This window comes from Schistocerca americana, chromosome X (assembly GCF_021461395.2).
Source record: "Schistocerca americana isolate TAMUIC-IGC-003095 chromosome X, iqSchAmer2.1, whole genome shotgun sequence".
Lineage (NCBI taxonomy): Eukaryota > Metazoa > Arthropoda > Insecta > Orthoptera > Acrididae > Schistocerca > Schistocerca americana.
Window position 1 is genome coordinate 625226136 of NC_060130.1, and position 18800 is coordinate 625244935.

General features: G+C 40.1%; 1 protein-coding gene across 1 annotated transcript in view; it reads left to right on the top strand.

Annotated features, from left to right (window-relative positions):
- LOC124555753 (hemicentin-1-like) overlaps positions 1–18800 on the top strand; it is an 817128-nt gene that overhangs the window by 435150 nt on the left and 363178 nt on the right. Inside the window, exon 29 of the mRNA XM_047129776.1 lies at positions 3486–3617. Within this exon, the coding sequence (XP_046985732.1) occupies positions 3486–3617 (132 nt within the window). The remainder of the gene's footprint in view (positions 1–3485; positions 3618–18800) is intronic.

The following is an 18800-nucleotide window of genomic DNA, read 5'->3' on the forward strand; positions in this document are numbered from 1 at the left end:
CTAGATTCAAAGCAGAAACCTGTGGATACCATCTTATAGTGATACCATCTTATGATATTCAGCATTCCACCTCTCTACCAACCAAGCTACCGAATGCTGTGTAAGGAAGTGGGTATAACGATAATTTTTATTAAGAGTTTAATTTCATTGACTGACACTATCCTCCCTACAACAGTGGAAAAGCATATCTAGGAGGTAAATTAATGTTAACTCCAGAGTGCAAGACATTTTTAATTAAGTAAGTTAACTTGGGCATCAACCAGGTGGCATTTTGCCAATGTAACTACTTTTTACAAACCTTCTCATTCTTTGAATCATTCAGAGAATTGGATTGATATTACAAGAAATACCCAGCTGTGTTAATGAAAGTAAATTAAAAATAATCAGAATATTTCTATATAATATTTGATTTTTAATTTTTCAGATTATAAAATTAAATCTGTATAGGTAAAGGTGGAACTATTAGACTAGAGAAGAAATCCAAAGCTGTAGACCCCTGAATGACTTCAGCAAACTGTTATGAAAACTAAAGAAACATCTGAATAGAAGGAAAACAGCTCTTTGAACATTAAGAGCTCAGAGGGCAAGGAAGAGAAGGCTTAAACATGGAAGGAATATGTAAAAGAACTATTTCAAGAAAAAAAACTTGAAGCCATAACTATGGGAAGGGATGAGGAAATGTGTGAAGATAATATGAGTGAAGCATTTGACAGACCACTGAAGAGAAAAGTGTGTAAATGTAAAACTATCAACAAAGAGGGTCGTTTGATCATCACAGTGCTTCACCTGGCATGTTCTTCTGGGAGGTGGTTTACCAGTCCCTTCCACTGTCTTTTTAAGTAACTTATACCAGCAGCTATAGGGGGACCTACAGTTTAACATTGACTCAAAACCAAGGTGCAACTCAGCATTTTTAATTTTAGTAAACATTATCAGACGCAAAAAAAATGGTTCAAATGGCTCTGAGCATTATAGGACTTAACATCTGAGGTCATCAGTCCCCTAGAACTTAGAACTACTTAACTAACTTAAGGACATCACACACAATCATGCCCGAGGCAGGATTCAAACCTGTGACCGTAGTGGTCGCACAGTTCCAGACTGAAGTGCCTAGAACCGCTTGGCCACACCCGCCGGCTATCAGATGCAAAATAAGTGATAAGTGACATATAAAAATCCTAGGACAAGATGAAAATCAAACCTGAGAGTTTGTATTTGTAGTCTGATAGTTGGTCACTGAGTTTTCAACCCACAATAAAGAAAAATGTGATAGTCTCAATACCAAGAAAGGCAGGTATTGACATATGTGATTATTACCAAACCATCTTTTCAATCAGTAATGGTTGTAAAGTATGTAAATTATCTACAGAAATATGGAACGACTGGTAGAAACAGATCTGGGAGAGGACAGTTTGGTTTCAGGAGAAATTTAAGAACCTTTGAGGCAATATTGACCCAGAAAGTAGTTTGAAGAAAGATAAACCAACATGAATAGAATTTGTAGCTTTAGAAAATGCTTCTAAAATAGTAGGAATGAAGAGTTATCCACACCTTGTATAGAAGCCAGACTGCAACTACACTAAAAAGTAGTATACACTTTCAGAAGTTTCCAATTCATTCTAGATTTATTTTTGCGAAAGTGAACATGGAGTACATGAAATGATTACATTTACAGGTTAGTAGCGTAAGCCGTTCTGTGGTAGCAGGTATTGACCCATGCTGAAACACCCATATTAGTACATGGTGTGGCATGCATGGACAGCACTGCAGACACTGACTCTGGCATCCAGTCAATCATACATTTGGTGAAACTGTCCTAGGATACATTATTCCATGCCTACTCAACCTGTTCATGTAGTTCTGCAAGAGTTGTTAGTTGAAAAGTCACACGAGTCACTTCTCTTCCCATCATATCCCATAGTGCTCAACTGGAGCCAAGTCCAGAGATTGTTAAGGCCATGGAAATTGCTGCACATCTTGCAGGGCACATCATGTTTCACGGTCAGTGTGCGGAAGAGCATTATTCTCTTGGAACAACACATAACCTTCCCCTTGCAAGAATGGCAAAAGAACGTCTCTAACAACATTCTGTATGCACTGGTTACCATTCCCTCCAGAAACACCAAAGTTGAACGAGAGTTGTAGCTTATCACATCCCAGACCATAAGGCCTGCAGAGGGGCCAATGCAATTTGGGCTAATGCACTCTATGAGGGAGCACTCACTAGGTCTACATTGTGCATGCAAATGACCATCACTTGCATGCAAGCAGATTCTGCTTTCACCACTGAAGACCACACAGCATGCCATTCCACCTTCCAAGTGACCCTCTGATGGCACCAGTCGAGCTTTGCACATCAATGCTATAGCATGAGCGGAAGACAAGCTAGAGATGTGTGGGCAGTAATTCCACTGCTAATAACTGGTTTGCAATAGTTTGTATTGACACATCTGGGCTCACAAGCCCTCTTATCTGTGCTGTGGTTGCTATATGATCTGCCACTGCTGTCCTTACAATACGAAGGTCCTGGTGGGCATCTGTGAGGCTTGGATGTTCAGAACCTCATCTGTGGGTGTGACAATGTTCACACAACCATTGATAGGACCATCATTACACAATTTACACAGTGTGCTGAATTTGTATGGTAATTCTTCAAAAAGGATCATCCCACCACTCAGAAAGCGACAATTTGACACCTTTCAAACTCACTGAGTTGGCTATAGAAAGCACAAGTGTACCTACATGGCACTGTTGCCTGCTTGATTCACACATTTACACCTCACTGAGCCTTCTGGCTGTGACCATTCCCTATTAAAGGGTAGACTTAAGTGGCTGTCTGGTAACTATGCCACTACTCTATCTGTTTGCAGACAACATTGAAACCATCTCAGTGCGTCTACTGTCCCTCAGGTGGTATATGCCATCACTGGATCAAAATTGGTATCGTCTTTCCAGGTATACTATTTTTTTTATGGTAGTGTATAAAAACTGAAGGACATGAAAGGGAAGCACTAATGGAGAAGGGAGTGGGAGCTGCGGCCTATGCCCTATAATGGGAATCTGTATGGAGAGCAGTCAGTAAAGTGAAGTCAGGAGAAATTTGGTAATGGAATTCCAGATCTGGGAGAAGAAATAGAAGTTTCGCTGATGACATTGTAATTCTGTGAGAGATGGCAAAGGATGTGGAAGACTGTACTGGCTATTGTACATGTGAAACTTTAATAAAATGATAATTCATTCTGACCACACTTCAAGATGACATTGATTTAAAGCCAAACATTGCAAAACACGGTAAAAAGATGTGTGTATTTTGAATTGCTAATCACAAATCTTTCACAATATTGCATGATCTTTTAAAAAATAAATAATTATTTTTTTTCTTTAAATGTTTATGTACTTATTGTATGGTGTTAATAAAGAGAATTCTGTGGAGTTGTGGGAGTGTCAGTTGAAGACAACATAAAATAATACATTTCCTGTTTCAGATGATGTTACAGTATCTGATGATAACAGTTTGACAATAATTGCTGCCTCACATCAGAATTCTGGTCTTTACTCATGTGTTGCAGAAAATTCAGAAGGATCTGATCAGAAAAATGTGGTAATTGATGTTCTGGGTAAGTGAATGTATAATTTATTTCCATAGCAGTTCATACATTGAGTATTAGTAAGGTTGCCACGTGAAACATGAACATTGGGCATAATGATATCATGTATATTAGCAAGCTGATGTGTCATAATGTAGAAGCAAAATGTGAGTACCTTACTCACGTACCTGAAGGCAGACGAGGACCTGTAAACAACCATGGAAAAACTAATATTACAAACATTATAAAGTTTATTTCTTGAGAGTAGGGTAAGTTTTAGTATTACAGAAGTGAATGAATTAACAAAACAACTGTGAAAAATAGCATTTCAAATATTATGTAGAAGAGTGGTGATATGAGAACAGAGTTACAGTGGACATTTGAACTGATACAATATTCAAGGCGCTTTCATGTTAGCCATTATTCTCAGTCCAGTAGACTCAACTGAATTTATAAATCCTGTTAATCTACTGAGCAGTAAGTATTAAGGTGGTATTAATGAAATTCTGTATTATGTTTGTAGTTCCACTGTTTGGATTAGGTAAATGGAACATAAATTACACTGGGTGCTAAGTGTACATGATACTTTATTGCTCATTAATGCACATGGTACAAAGAAAATCTGACATGTTGACAAGCTAGAAGCCAACTGCCACAACCAAAGAGTTCAACTCACTGCTTGCTGCCTCCAGGAGTTATTAAAGTATCAGCAAGGCATGTACTTCCGCCTTTGTTAGATATTTGTAATTCATCATTATCAGGTTGTATCTTCCCACAGCAGATATAAGCAATGGAAGTATTACCTCTATATAAAAAAGATGATCAACAATGTGTGAGGAACTATAGGCTTGTGTCACTGGTATCTGTTTTTTCAAAAATTATTGAAAAGTATTCACACAATAGCTGACTACATTATTCAATAAAAATAATATTGTTCCTGGATATTAACATGGTTGAGGCTAAAGCGCTTTATCATAACAGCTACTTTCACCTTGATAAACTATATCGTGAAAGCAGTTGGCAACCACACAGAAATATCTGGGTTATTCTTAGATGTAACGAAACATTTGATGTAGTTGATCATTCTCATGAGTAAGCTTGGACAATATGATTTAAAAGGCATGCTGAATGGTTGGATGAAATTATATTTGGATTATCATTCTCAGGTGTCTGGTGGTAGGAAAAATACTCCAAGTTCACCTTTCAGCACCATGTGTATAAATAAAGTCATGGTATTGTGTAGGGAACAATTTTAGACTGATTTCTTTTTTTGTTATACAGAAATGATTTGCCATAGCAGGTCAAGGATTCAGAGCCAGTGCTATAAGTGGAAAACATCATTCTATTGATCTAAGGTAACAACAAAGAGGAATAGAAAAGTTACAGCCAAGGATATTATGTAGGTTGGGTGGGCAGTGGAATCCTACTGCCGTGGGCGTGAGGGGGGGGGGGGGGGGAGGGAGGGGGGTGAAGAGGATAGTAGGGACCCTGTTCTTCATTTCATCAGTGCAAAAGACGGAGCCAAAACTGTGGCATAGAATGTGAATCAGTTGCTACAGTTCTGGATGGTACTGAATCAAAAGAGGGGTTCCACTTTGTGGCTGGAAAGGTGTGTGTGTGTGTGTGTGTGTGTGTGTGTGTGTGTGTGTGTGATGGAAGGTGACTGGGGAGACAAGGCACATGGTATCTGTTTCTGGACAAGGTGGAGAGGGTAATTTCAGTCTGTGATAACCTTATTATATTTGGAGTGGGAATCAGAATCAGAATTTTACTGTCTCATGACATAGATGTTGAATCATTGCACTGGATAAGGTTTGAAAACCTGAGAGCTAAAAGATGGGAGACAGGGTAATATGCAAGACTGAGGTTACTGCTAAAACATCATGCATGAGTTAATAAGGGCGAAAAGCTAAGTGCATTGTGTGTAACAGAGGTGGGAGGAGGAAGGCAAAAAATAGACAATTCAGAAAATGAAAGATGTAGGAAACTAAAATGGGTGAAGAAATGGTGACACAGAAGAAAGTAATGGAAATTAAGGTCAGGTGGGTGGTGAGAACCAAGGACATCTTGTAGTGCTAGTTCTCACCTGCAGAGTTCTGAGAAACTGGTTCTGGCGAAAGAATCCAGATGGCACATGTGGTGAAACTGGCACTGAGGTCATGTCTACCACATTGTAGAGCATGCTCTGCAAAAGGATATTTCGTGTTGCCAGTATACACCTTCTGCCTATGTCCGTTCATCCTAAATTATAATTTGGTGGTAGTGTTGCCAATGTAAAAGGCTGAACAGTGTTTACAGGACAGCTGGTAAACAACATGTATCATTTAACGTATAATTATACATGTTTTTCCAGTTACAGGGCTGGTAAAGATGGTGGTAGGAGAGTGCATAGGGCAAGTCTTGCAGTGTGGTTGATCACAGGGGTAGGGGAGCCATAGGATATGGAGATGGGTGCAGAAAGAGCATAGGACTACAGCATAAGCATCAGAATATGCATATCAACAGATGCATGGCCCATGGCATTTCCTCAGTTTGCATTCAAGATGCCCAACATGACTGTCCCTTGAAATGTAATGCACTGCTGCTAAAGCTCTCTAACAAGAACAGTGACTGTGTGCCAGTAGCCCTGCAGAAGTCCTACTCAAGGGTATGAAACAAGGCGTTGGTCTCCTGTCTGCTAATGGTCTGGAGAAAATGATTCAAAATTGGAAAAGCCAGTTTCCTGTGAAGTGGAATGTGCCAGAAAGACAAACATTCACTCTGGAATTTCTTGCTCACATGGAAGAGAACAATGGATGGCCACAGAACATTCTGTGGACGTATGAAGCCCATTAACATCTTCAAGAACATGTCAATATGCACAACTGCAAAATATGTGCAACAGAAAATCTACCCACACATCAACCAGTGCTACTTCATTCAGCAAATGAGACTGTATGGTGCTGCGTGTTGATAGCAGGGCTGTATTTTGAGGTTAGTTCTGTGGGTCCTCTTACCCATACCATTTCTGGTAAACGCTCTGAGAGTCTTTTTCATATCAATGTCATTCCAATCCTTCAGCAGCATCGTTGTGTGGGTAGGTTTTATGCAAGATGGCACTCCTCTACACATTGTATAGCCAGTGATATGGCTGCTTCAGAGGCATTTCAGAAATGTTAAAATTATCAGCAATCATTTCCCTATAGCCTGGCTATCCAAATCACCTGATCATAATCTGTGTTAAATTCTGGCTGTGGGGTTACCTGAAAGATGTTGTGATCAGTGCTCCAATTACAAATGTAGCTGAACTGATGGCATGCATTGTGCAATGCATTCTGAACACAACCCATGAGACACTCCAATCTGTCATGGAACATTCTGTTTCTTGATTTCAGCTTTTGGCACAAAATTATGGACAGCATATTGAACATGTCTTCCACCAGTCTCATGACAACTACAAACTGATGTCATTTTGCATTTCATACATCTTTTGGCTTCATGAAAATTAAAAACATATTGTTCCCATCTGATGTTGTACAACCTAACCTTGGCTGATGGGCTTAGCTAACTAACACTCCCAAAACTATTGAAAGAGAAACTTGTGCAGTCATGCACATTGAACAGTACGAATGGTGTAATGCACAACTCAAACCATAGGAACCGAATTGTGGTTCATCTGTGATTTGTAGATGACCTCATTTACATTAAGATGCTTACGGTGCCATCCATTTGTAATATTTCTTTTTCCATGACATTCCCCCTGCATCAATAATTTGCTGTTCAAATTTGACATTCTGAGTAGTGCTTTTCTTTCTACAGTGTTTTAAAACTAGGACACATTTTCTGTAGTGTTTTGGCAGATATTTACAGTTTCTTTTTTGCAACATGTAGCTGGAGTCAGCCCAAAGAAATGCAGCTCATTGTGTCTTTTGTATGTCACCCATCATCACTAGAAAGAATTGGTTTGTGTCCCATTACAAACTAACTTATTTTTAAAGTGGAATTTTACATGCCTATTCGGTAGTGTGTATTATTGATTTTATCAGTATGTATTAACAGGAACAGTAAAACTTGAGGAATAATCTGTACTCCAGCAGTGACTGAACAGCACTTGTGCATGTTGGTAGTAGTCAGCACGGGAAAGAGTGGTGCATTCACTGCTGGAGTAGCGATTATTCTTCATGTTTTACTGCCCTACTTTAAAAATCTTTTTGGTTTACCTGGAAACAAACCAACATTTTCTGTTGCCACTGGGAATCATATGAAAGATGTGATGAGCAGGATTTCTTTGGGCTGACTTCAGGTACATATTGCAAAAGAACAAATAAATTGCAAACATCTGCTAAAACAGGAGAGAAAATGTGACTGATGACTGTTAGGAGAGACACTCATATTATCCTGCTCAAATGGTAAGATTGTGATTAAAATATTCATCAGCAAAGTAATAGCATTTATGTACCAGAGTGCTTTATCATTTCCTTTTTATTGACTCTGTTTCGATCTTTCAAAAATATTTCTTTTTTAGCTTATTGCATATTTTTGTTCATATATATTGTGGGGTCCATGCAGAAAGACTGAGTCTGTATGTAGGAAGCATGAAAATTTCTGTGTTTCTATTTTCACACCTGTGATGAAAGTTATTTGATCATCACTACAGATCTGATGACCATGAGTGGCTAGACTTTATGGGAGGGACATCTTGGTGTGGAATGGGTGACAGCTGTTGAAGTGGAGGTACTGTTGGTGGTTGGTAGGTTTGATGTGGATGGCTATGTCAGTACCTCGGAACACATAAGACCTACCAGCCACCCAACAGTACCTACACTTTGACAGCTGCCACCCATTCCACACCAAGAATTATCTTCCACACTAGCCAACCATGGCCATTTTAGCTGTAGTAATGAGGTGTCACTCTCCAAATATGCCAAGAGTCTTACTGAAGCCTTCTCAGATTTCATAGACTTGAATTCAATGACTGTTTCACAGCCTGTATCATGTGGATTTTTCCCACAGACACCAGCTTTTTTGAATTGTGTAAGTGAGAGCTTTCCCTGTTCCTTCCCTTTGGTCCTGTATCCTGCCTATCCCCTTCTATGCTCACACTCCAGCCTTACACATGCCATCACAGCAGTGCAACTGCTTAGTTCTTTCCCCTTCTCTGCTTCTCCCTCCCCCCCTCCCCCCACCCCCCCAAAAAAAATCCCTATCTCCCTCCTCATTTGTGCCTCACTACCCATCACTGTTTACATCAGATGCAGTCACTGTTGGGCTATTTCATTGCTTCTATCTGTCAACAAACACCTCTTGTTTATGGTTGGTAGTAATCTATCCTTTTCATATTGTTGTTATTCCATTCCAGATTTTCTGTTGTTTGATTTTGTCAAAAAATACATTCATATGAAATAAAAAAATACATATCGTGCTTGTGCAGAATTAATGGATGATCAAACTTTAACCATCACTATTAAATTAAAAGAGAACTTTAAACAAATTTTGACTCAAAATATATTTTACTAAGTGCTGTCATGTAAAAATCAGTCTACTAGTACTCCTTATTCTTCAAATAATTCATGTCCATCTTATTAATCTGCAGCAAATTTAATATGATTTGAAAAAATTATAATCTGTGTCATTAACCTATTGATGCCACAAATGCAAAATTTAGTGGAACCTCAAAACTGTGTTATACACTCCTGGAAATGGAAAAAAGAACACATTGACACCGGTGTGTCAGACCCACCATACTTGCTCCGGACACTGCGAGAGGGCTGTACAAGCAATGATCACACGCACGGCACAGCGGACACACCAGGAACCGCGGTGTTGGCCGTCGAATGGCGCTAGCTGCGCAGCATTTGTGCACCGCCGCCGTCAGTGTCAGCCAGTTTGCCGTGGCATATGGAGCTCCATCGCAGTCTTTAACACTGGTAGCATGCCCCGACAGCGTGGACGTGAACCGTATGTGCAGTTGACGGACTTTGAGCGAGGGCGTATAGTGGGCATGCGGGAGGCCGGGTGGACGTACCGCCGTATTGCTCAACACGTGGGGCGTGAGGTCTCCACAGTACATCGATGTTGTCGCCAGTGGTCGGCGGAAGGTGCACATGCCCGTCGACCTGGGACCAGACCGCAGCGACGCACGGATGCACGCCAAGACCGTAGGATCCTACGCAGTGCCGTAGGGGACCGCACCGCCACTTCCCAGCAAATTAGGGACACTGTTGCTCCTGGGGTATCGGCGAGGACCATTCGCAACCGTCTCCATGAAGCTGGGCTACGGTCCCACACACCGTTAGGCCGTCTTCCGCTCACGCCCCAACATCGTGCAGCCCGCCTCCAGTGGTGTCGCGACAGGCGTGAATGGAGGGACGAATGGAGACGTGTCGCCTTCAGCGATGAGAGTCGCTTCTGCCTTGGTGCCAATGATGGTCGTATGCGTGTTTGGCGCTGTGCAGGTGAGCGCCACAATCAGGACTGCATATGACCGAGGCATACAGGGCCAACACCCGGCATCATGGTGTGGGGAGCGATCTCCTACACTGGCCGTACACCACTGGCGATCGTCGAGGGGACACTGAATAGTGCACGGTACATCCAAACCGTCATCGAACCCATCGTTCTACCATTCCTAGACCGGCAAGGGAACTTGCTGTTCCAACAGGACAATGCACGTCCGCATGTATCCCGTGCCACCCAACGTGCTCTAGAAGGTGTAAGTCAACTACCCTGGCCAGCAAGATCTCCGGATCTGTCCCCCATTGAGCATGTTTGGGACTGGATGAAGCGTCGTCTCACGCGGTCTGCACGTCCAGCACGAACGCTGGTCCAACTGAGGCGCCAGGTGGAAATGGCATGGCATCCAGCATCTCTACGATCGTCTCCATGGGAGAATAGCAGCCTGCATTGCTGTGAAAGGTGGATATACACTGTACTAGTGCCGACATTGTGCATGCTCTGTTGCCTGTGTCTATGTGCCTGTCGTTCTGTCAGTGTGATCATGTGATGTATCTGACCCCAGGAATGTGTCAATATAGTTTCCCCTTCCTGGGACAATGAATTCACGGTGTTCTTATTTCAATTTCCAGGAGTGTATTATGTATGCACTTATGTTAACTGTATTTATAATATTAAAAAGGAAAACACTTACAAGCTTCTGCAATATTATATTTATTTGGTCACAGATCAACTTTTGGCTCCTTAGGCCATCTTCAGGCAACAACTGAATGTTATAAACACAGATGAACGTGATGTGTGATTTACACAGATATTGTTTGTACGGAAGATACAAATATAACATATTGTTCACATAGGAAAACATTACATTTTTGTCTCATAGAAATAATTACATTAACTAAAAAGTAGAGAAGTAAACAAAGTTTTTATATGGAGAAACATTTAACAAGTGATGAAAAATAAGATGAATTTATAGTCTGAATCTAGCATTTGTAACAAAAACTTAATTTAAAGACATCGAGTCTGATCATTTAATACTAAGCTGGCATTCTGTTTCATGTGTTTGTTGGTTTCCAGTATTTCCAGCAGGGCCATCTTTCTGCTTTTCTTAACAGACTGTAAAACTTCACATTTTACATCATATGAATGGTTTCCGGTTAAAAGGTGATCTGCAAAAGTTGAATCTTTCTTCTTTAATCTCCAGCTTCTCTCATGCTCAGATAACCTTATTGGCACAGCTCTGCCTGATAGATGTTTTGAAACTGATTGCAAACGATTTTATGCACACCATTCTGTGCCAGGTATTCCACTTTGCTTTTATTATTGAATAATTTTTTACGCATCTTTGTATTATAAAAAACAGGTCCGTATTTGTGAGACTAACTTTTTTGCAAGATTACCTGTAATGTTGCCAATATATGGGATTTTGCACAAGTTTTAGTAACTACTGACTGACTGCTGTTGGCCCATGAACAGAAGTGATGTAATTTTACAGATATTCTTTTTTTTGTAGTACAATATCAGTCATGGTAAAACTATAACCATTGCTGGAAGTGATATGTTTGATGGTCTGTGGTTCTGTTTGGAAGGATGATTCAGGTAATGGAACAGATGTGAAGTGATGTACCATTTAATGGAAAGCTGCATGTTTATTGCTGTGTGGATACTGGGAGCTTACAGGGCTTACCACACCTGTAGTTGCATTGTTTCTGTAAATGCTGAGTAAGTACCTTCTTGTAATAATACACAGATTAAGGTTGAACAAATTTATAGAAGAGCCTCACAGCTTCATTGTAAAGAGAATTTTTGTATGTTGCCAGCTTAAATGTTGTAGTAAAGTATCTAATTCGCTTGTGGTGCTGGTCCACAAACACAGCATGTCATCCACATATCTGAATAGGAGCTTGATTTTGAAATTCAGTGTCTCTTTCTGTAAGAAAATTTGTTGAAGATTGTCCATGAAAATTTCAGATAATATAGGATTAAGTGGTGAACACACAGCTAGGCCATTAGACAGACTTAATACTTGTTCTTGAACTGGATGTAATGCTGTTTTACACACATTTGAGTAGCATTGATCACGTCATGTAATTCTGCATGATTCACTTTGGATTTGCACTAAAGATCTGTTAATATGTTTATACATTCATCAGTAAGAACTTTTCTAAACATGCAAGTGAAACTGAATGGTATTAGTTTAGAGCTGGATGTGATTTGTATGTATTTAATTTTATCAACAATAGAAGTAGAACTTTTGATACAAAACTTGGGTTTCAATTTGGTTCTCTTCAATGATACAATCTAGCTTTTTCACTAGTAGATAACAAGGAGCAGAAAAAGATGATGCTACTGGGAGTATTGGAAGATCATCTTTCTGTGATTTAGGTAAGCCATATAATCTAGGAGCCGTAGGATTTCATATTAAGTACCATATGGCTGTTGATTTCGTATATAATTTTTTCACATGATTTGGTCATGGTTTTTATTTGTACGTTGAAATCTGCAGTTAAATCTTTTTTTAGATGTTAACCTGACATGGAATTGGTTTGATAATGTAATCACCTTTGTTCAAAAGAACTAAATTGTTTGATTTATTAACTTTGGTAGCAATGATATAGTTGTAGACTATTTTCTACTTAAACTTGCTTAACATATTAATTTCATTTTGTGAGAGTTTACTAACAGCAGCATCACCTAATATCTTTTCCATTATCTGAATCAGCCTTCCAGCCATAACTACAGACCATCAAACATTGCTTCCTGTGATGGCCATAGCTCTACTCTGATTGATAATATACTATGAAAAAAGGAAATGCCTAAAATTACACCACTTCTGTATGCTGGTCAACAAAAATCAGTCAGTAGCTAGAAAGTGTGATACAAAATCCCATATATTGGTAACATTTCAGATAACCTTGCAAAAAAGTTAAAAAAGTTAAAAAAAATTTATTCAATAGTACAGACTATTTGCAATCCTTGTCACAGGGTGGTGTGTATAAAATCACATGCAAGCACTATGAAAAAGTATATGTTGGTCAGTCAGGCAGAGCTGTGGCAATTAGCCTATCGGAACATGAGAGTGTAGTAATGCTTACAAGTAAGTATGCCAATAATTACACAGTCACTTTAATACTGGTACCATGAACACATTCAATACATCATCCTTTACACAGCTGAGTTGGTACAAATAAGACATACAGTGTTCCATGAGCAGAGTGAAGTTAACAAGAGCATAAACCACTCCAAAATGAGAGAGAAGCCACTCTGCTGTTGGATTATATAGAATGACATGTGACACATTTCCAAATGGTGGTGTTGGGTGGCAGCTGTGTGCACCATTCTTGCATTACTGTCTGAATATGCCTTCTTCTAGCAGTGGAGCTTAGCCGCCATGTGCCAACATGAGCTAGTTGAATTAATGTGTGACAGGCTGGCACCTAGCTTCTTGCTGACCTAAGGGATGGCAAGTTGCTAGAGCGATCGAGGCGGTAATCTCTGATTACCAAAGTCCTCTCCCTTCATCAGGGTGACTGTGAGGTGGTACCAACCCTCCCCTGTAGCCTGGGAAATTTCTTGGCACTCAGGGAGGCAACATATGTGTCCTTTGATGTGTTGCTAGTTGTCATTCCCCGTGGAGCACAAATCTATCAGCTGGCACTGAAAAGTAGAGCCAGAAGTGACCCAGGTATTGATGGCATCATCGCAGCCGGACATCCAGGGATGTGATCCTGGGTGCTGAGGATGCCAATGCTGGAACTGGATCCATGGGGGCATCCTGGGGTTTGAGAGTGGGAGACAGATGTGATGGATGTGGCACTTGCTGTGCATGCAGTGCCTCCAGCTGCTGTGTGTGATTGTCCACGCGTGGACCCTGATGTACTTGCAGAGGGCTGGAAACAAGAATGGAGGAAGGTAAGAAAGACAGAATATCATCCTGAGGTGAAGGTGGAGACAGAATCAGTGGAGGGGACGCCAAGGTCAGAGTTGAAGGAGGAGGACCAGATGCGTGAAGAGAGGGAAGCAGTGTAGGCGTGAATAGAAGCTGTGAACGCTGGTCCGCCATTCAGTGGAAGAGTTGATTTCAGTGGAGGGTCGCCAGCCTGTTCTCCATCTGTAGTGTAAACACCTTCCACCTGCACTGGTCACAGATTCTTGCCAGAATTCAGAGCTGAAAATGACCTAGTGCATGTGCCCAGGCTGGCATCCCAGTTGCATAGCAACACCCTGGGAAGGTGAAGGTTGAGCATCAGTAAATTCAGCACCATGTACAGCTGTCACCTATGCAGCAGTTCTGCCAGACCCTTCTCACCAATGGACATGGACCTGTACTGAACTGAGAAAATGTGTAAGTGTCTCTTTCACCAACTCGTTGCCACTGTGATTTTTCATTTGAGTCTTGAAATTGCATATGAGGTGATCTGCCTGCCCATTTGACTGAGGGTGGAAGAGGGGTGTATGGACATGGTGGATACCATGCTGTGCACAAAAATCTTGAGAAGACTGAAAATTGAATTGTGGGCCATTGTCAGTTACCAGGCTGTGGGCATGCCTTTGATGCAAAAAATGTGAGTGGGAGCCCCCACCATGCATCCACTGTGGTGGAGCGGCAGTTGAAAAAGTACAGAAATGGGAAGTGAGCACCAATGACCTCTAGACAATAAGCATCAAAGAAGGTCCCCGCAAAGTTGATGTGAATGTGTTCTCAAAGTGATGAAGGCTCAGGCGGCAGTGAATAACATTGCTGGGAAGTGGCCTGTTGATCTGCACACTTAGGGCAAGCAGTGATTAAATGGTCAGTCTTATGATCGATCCCAGGCCAGCTGATATGTCGGTGAGCCAGCATCTTCATCCACAAGATGCCCCAGTGACTACAGTGCAGGAAGTGAAGAATGTCTCCAGAGAGATGCCAGAATGACCACCTGTTGCACAGAATTTTCTGTAGACAACAAATAACACTATTGAACAAGTGTGAGTCTATGCCATACCCCAAAAGAGTTGCATTGGAATGTTGAGCCGTGGTGCAGAAATGAATTTGATATTTATACCTACTAAGGAACATAGCCCACTGTTGAAGTCTAATGGCTTTCTTATCCAGAATGTGTGCTACTGGACTAAAGAGAGGATCTAATGGCTTGTGAACAATCACCTAGTGAAATTTAACCTATACAGATACACATGAAATTTCTTGACAGCATAAATAATTGTGAGGAGATCTTTTTGAACCATCAGCATATCAACATTATGTAGAACCAACATGACCCCCATGTCGTACTGTGATGCTTCTGTAGCAACCATAAGCTGACACCACAGCTGATGTGTGGCTAGACATATGGCAGAATAAAACCATCTTTCAGTTTCCAAAATGCATGGTTGCAGGCAGGAATCCAATCAAGTGATGCACCCTTCTTAAGTAGTTGATTTATGGGATGTGGAACTATAGCCACCTGAAGAAAGAACTTGTGGTAATATGCATCTTTGCTGAAAAATGCTTGGAGCTCCTTCACATTTGTTGGGTGTGGAAGGGCTTCAATAGCTGCAATGTGACTACTGGTGGGCTGAATCCCTTGGTGAGAAATGGAAGTTGGAAAAAATATAACCTATCTAAATTATATTTAAGACTTGTGTTACATAATGTCTGAAACTCTGAAACAAAAGACAGAGGTTACAAAGATGGTTCTCAGTGGTGGGAATGGTGATAACAGTGTCATTAAGATAATACATACAACAAGAAATCTTGTGTATAAGTTGCTCTAAATAACATTGGAAAATGGCTGGAGCTCTACCAACTCCAAAATCCAACCAGTTTTATATGTAGAAGCCATATGGTGTATTGATGCCAAGAAGCTGACATGATACTTCATCAAGCAAAAATCCAACCAGTTTTATATGGAGAAGCCATGTGGTGTATTGATGACAAGAAGCTGACATGATTCTTCATCAAGCAACAACTGTAAATATGCTTCTGACAAGTCCAGTTTAGAAAAATACTGTCCACTCACCAATTTCACCTCACGTTTGTCCAGCCGAGAAATAGGGTATGCACTGACTGCTGATTTGGAATCAGCTGTCACCTGTCACCTTAAAAGCATCATAGAGACAGAGCTTTCCCACTTGTTTCTTGATAACAGCTAGCAGCGTAGCCCATTGGTTGGAGGAGATATGTTCCATGACACCTGAGGTTATCAGCTGATCGAGTTCTTCCCTCACTTGAGCATAAAGTGAGAGCAGCATTGCACTGTGTCCCACATCTCATCTATAGTTGTAGATTAGTACTTCCTGTATATTAGTTGTTCATTGTTGGTCTTGTTTTCTTCCATGGAGTTGGTTGCTGGACCCATGTCACTGTCCTTGTATCAAGAAATACTGAATGGTCAAAGGGTTGTTTTTCAGGTAACTTTCAATACATATTCCAATAAATGCAGTTACTAGTCCTTAAAATAGATACATTCGTCAGTATTTCCACACTCAGCACTAATAACATATAATATTTCTGCCTTTGTCAATACTATGAAACAGTGTCACATCCCTTTGCAACAACTATTCTGCTAAGAGTATCAATTCCACCACACATTCCCATCAAGTTTCGGTATCTCCCTTTCAGTAAACAAGAATAGCGATCTTGTGAAGATGTGTGAGTATTGATAATAGCTGATGGTACAACTTTGAAACAATTAATAAAATGTAGTTACATGAATTCTAATGAAATGCTTCAACAACAATTTAAATGTGCAGTCTATGTGGAATAATCATTTCTAAGAATGTGTATATATGAAGATTATTTTTATCAAACTGAAAAGATCGATACTCACTGGTATCACATGTTTCTTATAATATTATTAGCTTGATTGCATTACGTAGGGCTACAGATCAAACACTAAATGCACTGAGTCAGTGATTATAAACCCAAATGCCATAAAAGCATCCAAGCCAAACAAATTTTCTATAAATGCACTGGCCACTACAAGACATTTCACTGGCCAGACCCGGGGTTGCTTCCTGTATTGATAAAATGGCTCTCTCCCAGAAATCACATGCTTATGTGTGAGATAATTTGAGGTCAGTAAGTAACACATGTCATCAAATGACAGAGACACCTGATCCTGAATGGGGGCTAAATTCTCTAAGAAGAGGTAAATTTGGGGAGAGGTCCATGACAGGAAGAATGCTTTAATGGGGTTGGTATCTGTTACCTTGATGGTTGTGAAGTGTTGCTGTAGATGTTTCTCATAAAATTCCCAGTCCTTGGCTGCTTTGTTGTAGGCCTGTGAATTTTTAAGCAATGTTACCAGGTCCATTAACACTTTCTCCAACAGGGCCATGTGTTCCTGCAGCTGTCACAGGAAACTCTGAAGGACAGCCTCCAAGGCTGCCTCTGTAAACATTGTTATTTCAGTGACAACACATGTGAATAACGAACCTTATGAGCTGCCACTTGTCTTGTAACACATATGACTATGTATACCAATAATTATACAGTCACTGTAATTCTGACACTATGAACACATTCAATACACTGTCCTTTACATAGCCAGCGTAGAATCAATAAGACATACAGTCATTCCATAAACAGAGTGAAGTTAACATGAGCATTAACCATTATAGAATGAAAGAGAAGCTCCCACTCCAGGATTATACAGATTGACATGTGACACATTTCCTAGTAGTGGTGCTGGGTGGCGGCTGTGCGAGTTGCTCTTGATGAATGGCTGTCAGTGCTGTCTGAATGTGCCACTTCCTGGTGGTTGAGCTTAGGCACCATGTGCCAGCATGTGCTAGTTGAATTAAAACATGATGGGCTGGTGCCTCGCAACGGTGCCCATAGGATAGCTGGAAGACAAATGGTGACTTGTAAGTAGCCATAAAAACTTTTCAGCTCTGACCATGTTAAAAACCTGCATAATACTGACTCTTAAATCATTTTCTTAAAAGAAAAACACGTGAATGCACTTTATTTTTTCCATTCCCAGAGAGCTAGGGGCTGGGTGGAGTATTAAATGTTCAGACTGAATCTCCTTTTTCCCACTATCTTAAATTAAGTTTTTGTTACAAATACTAGATGCAAACTGTAAATTCATCTTATTTTTCATCAGTGTTAAATATATCTTCATATAAAAGCTTTGTTTCCCTCCTCATTTTTAGTTACTGTAATTATTTCTATGTAACAAAAAATGTAATGTTTTCCTACCTAAACAATGTATGTTATTTTTGAATTTTCTGTATAAATAATATCTGTGTAAGTCACTCATAATGTTTATCTGTATTTGTGACATTCGGTTGTCACCTGAAGATGGCCTAAAATGCCAAAAGCCAGTTCAGGAATAAATAAGCATAATTTTACAGAACATTATGAAGTAATCCCTTTTTAATATTATTATCAAGGCATGTTGAGCCAATGGTACCACCTTATATCATTCATTAGGATTATCAGTATGAAGCTTAGCATTTATCATAGTGAAGGTAGAATTTATTGTGTCAATCTGTCTATTTTCTCTAGGGAGTACACATGTTATTAAAATGTGTTCAATTCCTTTTGTAATACATTACTCCTTGAAAGCTTCTGAAGTATAGCTAGTCCATCTATTGGCAATTATTTCTACTGGATTCTCAGAATTAGTTTTTGTGTAATTCTGTCTTACTGATTGCTTCTGCTGATTTTGTAGTCTTTACAGGATATATCCAGATAAACTTGGTAAATGCATTGATAATATGTAGAATATAGTTTTATACTTTGTGAGTTGGTGGAAGTGGTCCAATATGATCCATGTGATAAGCACATAATGG